This window comes from Elephantulus edwardii, unplaced genomic scaffold, assembly GCF_000299155.1.
Source record: "Elephantulus edwardii isolate Elephantulus edwardi_28Jun2011 unplaced genomic scaffold, EleEdw1.0 scaffold00026, whole genome shotgun sequence".
Classification (NCBI taxonomy): domain Eukaryota; kingdom Metazoa; phylum Chordata; class Mammalia; order Macroscelidea; family Macroscelididae; genus Elephantulus; species Elephantulus edwardii.
Window position 1 is genome coordinate 15,782,053 of NW_006399776.1, and position 11,989 is coordinate 15,794,041.

At 37.8% G+C, this 11,989-nt stretch overlaps 1 protein-coding gene across 3 annotated transcripts in view; it reads right to left on the bottom strand.

Annotated features, from left to right (window-relative positions):
- FMN1 (formin 1) overlaps nucleotides 1-11,989 on the bottom strand; it is a 580,566-nt gene that overhangs the window by 346,520 nt on the left and 222,057 nt on the right. For all 3 annotated transcript variants that reach the window (XM_006883052.1, XM_006883051.1, XM_006883053.1), the window contains one exon: nucleotides 6,885-6,946. In XM_006883052.1, the coding sequence (XP_006883114.1) occupies nucleotides 6,885-6,946 (62 nt within the window). The remainder of the gene's footprint in view (nucleotides 1-6,884; nucleotides 6,947-11,989) is intronic.

Below are 11,989 nucleotides of genomic sequence, written 5' to 3' on the forward strand. Positions count from 1 at the left end.
AGTAGATGTGACTGAAGTTTATCAGGAACAAATGGAGGTGGGGTGGGCTGAGGTGTCATTCAACAGTTAGATAATATTTTCATATTTTTCCCCTTAGCCCTATTTTATTTTTAAAAAGAGTTCTTTTTGCACAAAAAAAAAAGAGTGACCCTTGAGAGGATGAAATAACTCCTCTAATCCCTATTTTATAGTTTAGCACATAGTAAATGTTCATCAAATATCAGTACTATTGTTACTAGTTTTCTAACAGGATACAGAGAAAATTATAAAAACTGCAGTGAGACAGTCAAAGCACATGCATGTATACACATGCACCCACATACTGTAAATTGACACTGGATTCTAAAGTCTGTATGAGGCAGGAATTATTGGAAGAGACAACAGGTATAAATTGCCACATCTGAGTGCATCCAAGGCCAGCTAAATGGAAGCGAGAACACAGCTAAATTCCTCCCATGTGTTTATTAAAGGTTCAGTAGAGTTGGGCTGTGTTGGAGGAGTTAAGGTGAGATAACAATTGAGGAATTAACTATATTTAAATAAAATAAATCACAATGATAAGGTAGTAACTGTTTCTAGAAGTTTTATTCTGGTATTTGGTTACTCAATTTATGATCATGGAAATTGACTTCTCTCAGACTTTGACTTTCAAGTCTCTCAGATTAATACACACAGACGTGAAGACTTCAGATTAAGTACTGGCAGATCCTGATTCAGGCTCGGCTCAGGCCCATCGTTGAGAAACGAACCTGGACAAAGAGCCTGCTTTCTATCCCTCCACTTGAACCTTTGTTCTTTTAGGCCTTGCCTGCTTTTTTCTTCTGTGCTCCAATAGGAAGAAAAGAATATCTTGCCATTTTTGAAACTAAAAATGAAAAAGGACTTTCCTATATTTCGTTATCTGAAGAACTTGTGTAGGTAAATTAAAAAAAAACAAACACCCAAATCCACTGCCATTAAGCTGGTGCCAACTCACATCAATTCCTCAATGGGTTCGTGAGGTTGTCTAAATCTTTATGGGAAGAGGCTGCTCATCTTTGACCCACAGAACTGCTGGAAGATTTGAACACGTCTACGCTGTAACGTGTGCAGACTGGGGCTACTGATTCAGAATCAAGTCAAATACAACTAAATTTTGGGTTTTGTTGTTTTGGTGCTGGATTTGCAAACGTCTTTGGGCTGTGTTCAATTCATGATGACTGCTAATTAAGAACTCTGTGGTTCACCTCATGTTACCTTCAAAAAACATTCCACCTAAGCAATGAGAGTCATAAAAGAACGTATAGCAAGGTCCCGTCAATCGGTCAGTAGCCACTTACTATATTTCAGCTGATTGTTTACCACTGTAATGGCTGTGTGAGAAAAGGATTTCGAAGATACTTCGACTGAGCTGAGATGGACACATTCTCTCCCTACGTTAGAGATTTATAGAACTTTAAAGTAGAAACTCCTATCACCTACTCCTAGATGCTTAATTTATGGCTGAAAAAAATGTAATCTTTAACTCTGATATATGTTCATCCAAAAGTGACAGAAAGTATGAGCAAGACAAAAAAAGTCTGGAAAGACATTAATTCTCTCCACAGTGCTCTATATCCCCTCCCCCCTCCTGTTTTACAGTTGGAATCTATCAGCTGTTCCAAAGGAGGATGGGCAATCTCCTCCCGTGCAATTTACTGCCTCTGAAAATCCACGAAAGGGTCACTACGGGTCAGTTCCAACTGAAGGACACACAGCAACAACACAGCAAAATGAGTCAAAAGACCAAAGGTCAATATGCACAAAGTCACTTGCTGCAATATTAATGTAAACAACAACAAAATTTATTAAACAAGAATTGTTATGGCCCATGTGTACTAACCCATGTTAAGCTTTGAGCCTCAGCAGGGCTTTAGCAAGGATGATGGACGTTGATGATACATGAAGGAGACATATGAGACCAGCCATCTGCCAACATTATATAAATGAATAATGAACATTTTTCCTTTCTACAACCATCTCCTTTCTATCAGGAAACACAGCATGGTATAGTACCTGAATTATGTGGAACAAGAGAGCATCTTGAAGGCTGAGACACAGGAGTTCAGCACTGCTAAGTCAGCTAGGGAATTAATTGTTTCCTGTTATGAACCAATGTTCAATTCCAAATTTATCTCTGAGTTTCTAAGTAACAATTACCCAAGAGATGACTTGGTGCTAGTAAGCCAGCAAATCTACTCAATTTAATAGATTTTATTTCATATCCATAGTGGAAAAAAATAAGTTAAAATGTTTCTCAACAGCTAATTTTTTTTGGCATCTCAGTAACAAATTATACTAATGTGTGCACTTAAGGGGAATACCATGGGGGTTTTATGTAACCACCATATTTTGTATTTTTGAAAGTTTTGTTTATTGGTCTACAAAGTACTCCCTTTCTCTTGCAGTATTCTCCAGAAATTAATATATTTAAATCAACTTTGTTGATAACAAAGAGCATAACAGACGGCAAGAGCTCAGGATTTATGTCTTTATAAACAAAACTGTATCAGTCCCACTCTCGTTTCTACTCCATTTCATCACTAAAGTGAAATCTATAATAAATGGAGTAGTATGATGGGTTAGACATTTAAAAGAAAGGAAGTCTACAAGTTTTTCTTAATGGAAGCTAGCATACCATTTGGCTCTCTTGGGGACAATGAGATAAAATATTTAGTTAATGTTCTGTTTGGCATCCATCTCTGGCTCACGTTGCAGTGGGAGTTACCTGATTAGAAATGTGACTGCATTGCACAATTAGCAGGGGCCTGCCAGAGGCCACCACTCAGTACATTTTCTCCTCAGTTAAAGATTGTGTATATGATAAATTGAATAAATGTAAATGGTTCCTGTAAAAGAAATGTCACTATTGGCGGCTGCTTTTATTTCTATTCCATACTCCAAAAGAACAATAGTTAAAAAAAGATTAAACCAATGCCATTTCTAAAGCACCTCCTTCCAAACTGCTCAAAGTGCTTATTAACAACTCTGAAAACTCAAAGTCCCTGCCATTGAGTCAGAAACTGACTCAAACCAGACATTGTAGAGTTTTAGAAGCCTGTGAATCACCTGAGGAAAGACTTTCCATCTTTCTTCCTCAGAGTAGCTGGTAGATTCAAAATGCCAGAGTGGAACAACTTCCTTAGGTTAAGCAGCTCAAGCATTCTAAATTTTTTCAACTTCTTGAAAGCTGGAAGGGGAAATACAGTTCCTCTGTTCCCCCTCCTCCCCCTCCCTCCGTATTTTAAACGAGAAAGATGAGAGCCAAAATAGTCCTACCAATCTAAGGTTCATCATTTTCTTCCTGTCATAAAGAATAACTAAAATACTAGGATAATTCACTCAGATTATAACCAAAATCCTGAGCACAATGTCCCAGAGATTTAAGCAGAACTGAGACACAAATCTTGTTATTTAAGAGATGATCTAAGGTGAGCTCTGGTGGCCTAGTGGCAAGAAGCTGCACTGCAATCCCAAGATGAGTGGTTTGAATCCACCAGAAGCTCTGCTGGAGAAGGAGAGACAATATCCTCCTGATATCAGATCCATTCTGATAATATACACACACAAAATAATAATTTTTTTTAAAAAGAGAAATGAAAGATTGTACAAAATACAATAAAAATTAAAATAAAATATTTTTTTAAAAAAAGAGAGATGATCTAAAAGTAACTAAAACGATTATTTTTTTTTTCCAAGTGAAAGTAGGAAGGAGATTGGGTAATCGATATTTAGAGACTCTGAGTTAGAGAATTCTCAAATTTAAAGTTGTTGTTGTTGTTGTTGTTGTTGTTATGTGCCATCAAGTTGCCTATGACTCATAGCAACCCTATGTCCAACAGCCCTAAACCCTTCTCTATCTTGTGCCAATCTCACTCTCTCTAATACACCTGCCCCATTGAGGGTGTTCCTCTCATGCACTGTCCCTCCACCCTTCCAAGCATGACATCCCTCTCCAAGGACTGGTCCTGCCTTGCAACATGCCCAGTATTATATGCAATATCATAATTAAAGAATTATTATTGTACAGTTGCTAAAATGGACAAACTAAGGTTTAGAGAAGTTGACTGACTACCAAAGTCATAGGACAATGTTCACTCAGAACTTGAACCCAGTTCTCCCAAACTTATTTTACATTGTCAACCTGCTGCCATCCAAGATCATTATTGGATCCACTGAGGCATCAAGAATTGATCCATCCAAGTCATTAATAAAGCTTTGCTTTTGAATGATAAAAGGACTATGTGTATGTTACTACACATTGAAACACTGGCTGCCGGGCCAAGTTCCATATTGTTTTCATGGTTATCTCAATAACCACAGCTACAGAAATACATGATATTAGCAACCTCAGGTTCTCCATTCACTAGCCTTGAAATATTTGGTTAAATAGTGAAAAAAACAAAAAATTCTCAGTACCTTCAAGTCCAAACCAATTCATTGCTGACCTTACCATGGCTTTTCAGAAGTTGTTAATAATAGAGTGTAATTACCCATCTTTGTCTCTCAGAGCATCTAGTGAGTAAATGTGAACTGCCCATCTTCGGGTTGGTATTGCAACTCCTGACCCACTAGGCCATCAGGGCTCCCTCAAAATAGTTAAATTCCCTCACCAATGATTTTAGGTGGTAAGGTTTTCATGTTGCACTGGAGGATGGGAGAAGGCAAAAGGATTAAGTGACTCCCTGTAGATCTACAGAGAAAGAAAGAGCAGAGGCTACATTTTGGTTGTCTGAGAATCAAACCGAGTTAGTTCTGTTTATTGCTTCCTTAAACTCTGAAAACATTCTATATGCTAAGTTAAGCAATTCATTCACTAAAGAACAACTACCATATGACTTCAAGTGTATGAAATACCTAAAATAGACATAGGTACAAAACTCAAAATTTACAGTACTCATCAGGCATAGAACAGAAGGGGACAAAGTAAAACCAGTGCTTACAAATCACTGAGTTTTTATTCAGGATAATTCAACATTTTACAACAGATACTGGTGATAGTTGCACAATATGATTAATTTGTTTTCACAAACTGGATACACTAAAATCTTTAATTTGTAAGTTTTTTTAATTTGTAAATATCTTTACAATAATAAAAATGGTTTAAAAGTCCTAAATACAATGCCTATCATTTTCTGTAGAGGAGCTGTGATGACATAGATAATTTTGCAATGACTCAAAGGCTGAGTATCTTCAGTGGTTCGAATCCACCAGTAATTTTTATATATATAACTTTCTATAGAATCACTTCTATAGCTATCTTCTTTATCAATCTGTTTCTTAAATTTCCCCCCATCAATTTAGTCTGAGACAGTTGAGAATCATTTACACATCAAACAAAGAACAAGAAAGAGAAAGCTTTGTAGGACATTTTGCAACAAAAAGGTAAGGGCCTCTCCTGGGTTTTCCCCTAGGAGACAGAAGTACTTTTCCACTTTTTTGTTTCTTTTTGAGATGTAATAATTCTCTTTTTCTAACTACTTAAACCAAGCTTGGTGAGTGTGGTCTTAACCCAAACACAATACCACCCTACTTGCAGTGACTTCATGTATAATCCAACACAGTCAGCATCTGCAAGACTACATAGGCCCTCCTGTTACAGGTTAAAATGTTGGGGGTGGGGGTTCAGAAATGCATTGTCATTTAACAAAGAAAAAAAAAGACTTTAGATCTACAGATGCATTAAATTATCAAGGAATGAGATAGTAAATAAGCAAAAAGATTTGTTTAAGTTTTTTATATTGTTCTTCTGAAGTATGAGGTTATCCCCAGCCATTGTTGTTATTCTGTGCTGTCAAGGCACCTGCGACTCATAGTGATCCTGTGTTCAATAGCCCTAAACCCATCTCTGTCCTGGGCCAATCTTATTGTCTCTAACACCCCCACTATCCCAGTCACTGAATCAATCCACCTCATAAAGGGCCTTCCTCTCCTGCGCTGTCCCTCCATCCTCTCAAGCATGAAGTCCCTCTTCAAGGACTGGTCCCTCCTTGCAACATGTTCAAAGTATGTCAGACAAAGCTTCAGAATCCTTGCCTCCAAGAAGCAGTCTGGTCTCACCCTCTCTAGGATGAACTTGTTTGTTCTCTTAGCAGTCCATGGTATATTCAATACTTTTCTCCAGCACCATAGATCAAAGGCATCAATTTTCCTATCCTCCCTAGTCATTGTCCAGCTCTCTTACACATAGCAAATGCAAACACATCCCCTGCCATTAAAAAGTAGAATCTGTGCCTGATTCAATAATTAGTTAAGGGAAGTTAAGATTCTGGAGTTCTTGACACAGGTACTGCAAATAAATGCCACACATGGAAATGACAATTTGATGGCAGGCCAAGAAAATCCTGCTTTAGTCTTACTGAGTTTCCCAAAGAAGGACAGTGTAGGCAGTTTGCAGGCGCTTTTTGAGAATATGGAGTGGCTCAGCACAACTTATCCCCTTACTGGGTTTTCCTTTGTAAGAGCGTCAATCTGTATGACATCAGATTACAGTGATGTATATGCTGGCATAAAGAGGAAAAAGCCAAATTAAATACTTTTGCAATATGTGTATGATGAACAACTTTAAAGTTACTTTCTATAAACAGCAAAATCTAAGTACTGTATTTCCTTAAACTCTTACTTGTTGTAAAAATTAAACAATTGTTTTTCCAATCACGTCAAATTAAAAAAATAAGAAGTAAAATCTTTTAAAAGCGCAGTCTGAGGCTTTCATCCCCAGGACAGATCCAGTGCCCATGGGCAGGTACAACCTGCAGACTTTATCTAGTTAAAATCTTTAACAAAAGGAGTATATTCACTTCAGCAGAAAGGAAAACTAAATATCAGTCTCATGTAACCAGATCAAAAGAGTCAAATAGATATACCTGCAGGTTTTCAATTTCTTCTTTGTGTTCTCTCTTCAAGTGTAAAATAGCAGCTTGGTATTCTGTAAGATCACAAAAGAGGCCAATTACAAAGCAGCACAAATTTATGCATAGTATTCAGGTGAGCAAGATTTCACAGGCCTTCCTGCAGGTAAACTGTATAAATAAATGCCACAATTAGACATTAGCTCGTCAAGAGATATTGATTATTGAATAAGTCTGAAAAGAAATTAATTTTCCCATCTTTCAGCGTATGTTAAATTAGTGAGTCCTTAGAGTCAGTTGAGTAGACTTATGGAGAGGGTTAAAAAAGACCAAAAACAATAAAAAAAAAAGACGGGTGTTCCAGATAAACACTGGGTCATATGTTTGCCTTCAAGGAGAAGAAGGAAGTGAAGTCCCTCTAGACAACAAATACAGACATGCTATTATCAGACACACAGGATACAAAAGAAAACTTTCTATGTGAAATCAGAGAACTCTATATTTAACTCGATTTCCCTTCCAAAAGATAAAAATCTCCATTCAAATGCAAGAGTAAGTAAGCACCCAGGGCTGATTTTAATCTTTAGATCACCTCATAAAGTCAAGATCATTTGTCATTTTGATGAGAGACTTGAGGTTTACTTGAAGCTGAAAGGAGGATAAAAATAAATTTCTGGTCCAATTTTAGTGTGAGTCTAGTGTTTATTCCAACGTAAGTCCCAAGTGTACACAAGAACGCCGGCCAACCACTAACGCTACCATCCACTGGTTAAGTGTGAAGTAGCCAAGACAGCTTTATTTCCAGCAGGACAGCTAAGCGCAGTGGGGTCACAGGCAGCCTGCAGAGAACCAGAGAGCAAACGCTATCAGTACACATTTTTGTGGGACAAGCCAGTTTTTCACAAATAAGCATGGCAACTTAGTTACAAAATTTAAGAAATCAGACCTTATTTTAAAAAAGAGCTACTTCTCTAAATGGATTTCAGAAATCAGTAATGGATATTTAGATTCCATTTTAATAGTGGAGGAGAGGCATCTTTGGTAAAGACACAATAGAAAGAGTGTTATTACTAATAATTCCAGGTGGCCTAGTGGCAAGAAGCTGTGCTGCAATCCTGAAGGCACAGAGTTAACATCTACCAGCTGCTCCATAGGAGAAGAATCAACCATCTCCTCCCTGAGAATAACTGCTTCTGACTCAATGGTACACAACAGCAGCAACAACCATTCCTTCTGTGGGGAATGTACTCCACTGAGCTGTAACTCCATCAGCAAACTCTGCAGTCTCTATCTACAAGCCCTATCGTAATCAAATTACTTCTCATAATTTTCGTGGCCACTTTTACAATTAAAAAACCCACTCCATGCAGTTGATTCCAACTCATGCTAAAACTTCACTGGGTTTCCTGGGTACATCTATGGTGGGAGATTGCCCATCTTTCTCCCGTCAAGCAGCTGGTAGGTTTGAATCACTGACCTTTCAGTTAGTTGTTGTTGTTTTTATGTGCCATCGAGTCTCTTGCGACTCATAGTGACCCTATGTACAGCAGCCCTAAACTCTGCTCTGTTCTGTACCAATCGCACTGTCTCTGACATTTCCATCCCGATTACCCCAGTCACTGAATCAATCCACCTCATAGAGGATCTTCCCCTCCTGCGCTGTCCCTCCACTCTGCCCAGCATGATGTCGCTCTCCAAGGACCTGTCCCTCCTTACAACATGTCCAAAGTATGCTAGACGGAGCCTCAGAATCCTTGCCTCCAGGGAGCTATATGGTTTAACCCTGGATCTATTTGTTTTCCTAGCACTCCAGCACCACAGCTCAAAGGCATCAATTCTCCTTCTATCCTCTTCAGTCACTGTCCAACTCTCTATGCATAACAAGTGATAGCAAAGACCATGGCCTGTATCAGACACACAAAATGCACTATGCCAACAGAGCATATTATTACAATTCAAGTCACCCCTATCTTGCCTCTGGACTATAGCAGTAACCTAATTTAACCATGCTGCCTTCACTCTTTCTAATATGTCTGACACATTCTCACAGATTCCTGAGTAATCTAGTAAAGACATGAACCAAATACTCTCATCTCTTGATTTCCAAAGCATACAGAGTAAAATCAATTCCCTTCTGCAGTTCATAGGGTCCTTCATAATTTCAGTGTTACCTCACACTTTCTGTCACCTTGTCCATTACATTCCAAACACACTGACTTTCTTTCCATTCTTGAACTTGCCAAATTCTATTCTACTACAAAGTCTTCTTGAGACTATAATTATATATTCACTACATACAACAATACTGCAGGAATTAGTTCAAGTGTCTCATATGTAATAACTCATTTTTATCCCTCATATAGTCCCCTTAAGCATTATATCTGTCATTGACCTCTCTGCTGGAGGATGAGGAGACGGGTTCATAAAAAGATTAAGTATGAACTAGTTGCAGATCTAAAAAATATGTATAATGGTGGAAGAGTAAAGAATGATATACTATTTTGTGCAGTGTTCAAGATGGTTCTGAAAGACTTCTGTGACCATGTATATAACAGGTTCGGCTATCCCACTGAAACTTTCCAGTGAAACAAACTAAAGTTCGGCTATAACAGACATTTTTAAAACCTTCCTTTAAAAAGTAAAAGGACACACACACACACACACACACACACACACACACACACACACTCTTATACCAAGCCAAAATTTAAAGGAAAGTAAAATTCTAGAGCAATAATTTTTAAATTAAAGTTGCTTTTTTGACTGGGGTGGGTGATACATATGAACCTTGGTTTTTATAACACTGCAGAATAAGACAGTCAACAGGCAAAGTCTAAATCGGTCTAAAAATTATGAATTTACCAAAAACCTTTTTATCAAAAAACTAGACCCAAAAGAGCCATTGTCTCACAGTAAGTTTAAATTAGATATGAACTAGCCACAACCCTTTCTCATGATAAAATACTCAAACTTATTGCCACTGAGTTCGGACCAACTCATAGCTGATCCTCAAGAAAGTTCCCAACGCTGTAAATCACATGGGAGGAAGTTACTCATTTTTCTCCTGAGAAGTTGCTGTTGTGAACAAGCCTGACCTTTGGTTTAGCAACACAATTCACTGTGGACTAAGCTATCAGAGCCCCTTCAAAATTCCCCAAGGAAGTTTAAAGAAAATTGAACACCATCTAAGCATCTAAGCTAAGCAGCTATCCTTGAGGCAGAAGAAAAGAGATCTCAGCAAGAAGGCTATATTTTCAACAAAGTATAACAAAACAGAGAAAGTAATAGATACATGGTTAATCCAAACACTTATTGGGTAAATTAATAATAATATTATTTTGTAGTATTTAAAAAATAAAGATTACACTTGAATTGTGAAGATAATTTAGCAAAACAGAGGATACAGGTCCGCTAAGGTATATGCTAGGGCAATGGTAGTACTATTAAATATTGAATGATTTCAGATTTTTGGAAATCTGTGATGGCTTCTCGTGAAAGCAAATGAAATGATGGGAATGTTTCACAGTACGTACGCTCAAATTTGGAAGGAAAAGGGGAACATCAATCAGTTCAAAAGAAAATAAAAATGAGAGAATAAAGCCATTTAGATGAGGAAGGACAGATTTGAATAATATATGACATAAATGTAAGCTTAAAAATATCTATAATTACAATAATAGGAAATACATAAAAATACATAAAAATCCCTAAGTGAATTAGCGAGAGAAGGTGGTTTACTGCCTCTGAAAACATGCTGGAGGGGTCAGCGATAGAGGGGTGAGCCATAGGTTCAGTTGTGACTCGAGAGCACACAACTACAACAGTAACTACAGAATTATTACAAAACCAAAATTTTATATAATATATGCACACACACACATATATATACACACATGCCATGACTCTTCACTTATCGACATCGTTAAGTATGAAACAATGGGCTATTATCTGAAAATTGGCATATGTGAAAATGAAGGAGGAATACATCAGATAATAAAGTGAAGGGTAACTACCTCATTGCATATCTGTCAAACCACCCTAGCCAAGTTGACACACTAAGTTAACTTTCACAGTCCAACACCCCCCATCTGTTTATATCAGACCTACATCACAAAACACATACAAAAATATCTGAATAGTATAGTTTTAGCTTTAATATTTAGTATTTTATATACAAAATAACAGAGGAGATAATCAGTAAGCAAAGAGTAGATGTAAAGCACACAGTTTATAACATGCATCCAAAAGATGAACGGGACTGACATCAGGGTTGGGGTAAGACTGAGAAAAACTGGATAAATTATGTATACTGCATTGAAACAGATGAGGGAGAGAACAGTTTAAAAGCGATATATGATTGGGGATTATGGTTATGACAAGAGTCCAGAATGAAGGTTGCATAGTGGAGTGTACTCGGGGTGGGGTGAAGTGGGGGGATGCGGGGGTACTGTATACCAATGAAGGAATTTTTCTTTTACTTTTCCAAGAGAAGAGGAAACTTCGGGGGAGGTGTGGGCAGGGAAAAAAAGGCAACAATGAACGAATGGAAATCCAAACTTCTGTAAATGTTCATTAAAATAAAAGAAAATAAATTTTTTTTAAAAAAGAAAAAAGATGAGGGTACAGAAAAGTTACAAAAATTGTAAAAATTATTTACCAAGTAAACAGTAACCCAAGAGAGCAGGCACAACTGCATGAACATAAAAAAATATTAGACATTACATGTAAGACTCGACAGCAATTAACAACAACAACAACAACAAAGAGAGAGCTCATTTGGCCTAGTGGACAGAAAATTATGCTACCAAGACAAAGGTTGTTGTTGTTGTTATGTGCCGTCAAGTCGCTTGCGACTAATAGCGACCCTATGTACAAGAGCCCTAAACTTCGCTCTGTCCTGTGCCAATCGTACTGTCTCTGACACTCCCATCCCGATTATCCCAGTCACCGAATCAATCCACCTCATAGAGGGCCTTCATCTCCTGCGCTATCCCTCCATCCTCCCAAGCATGATATCCCTCTCCAGGGACTGGTCCCTCCTCACAACATGTCCAAAGTATGTTAGACGGAGCCTCAGAATCCTTGCCTCCAAGGAGCCACCCGGTTTAACCCTTTCCAGG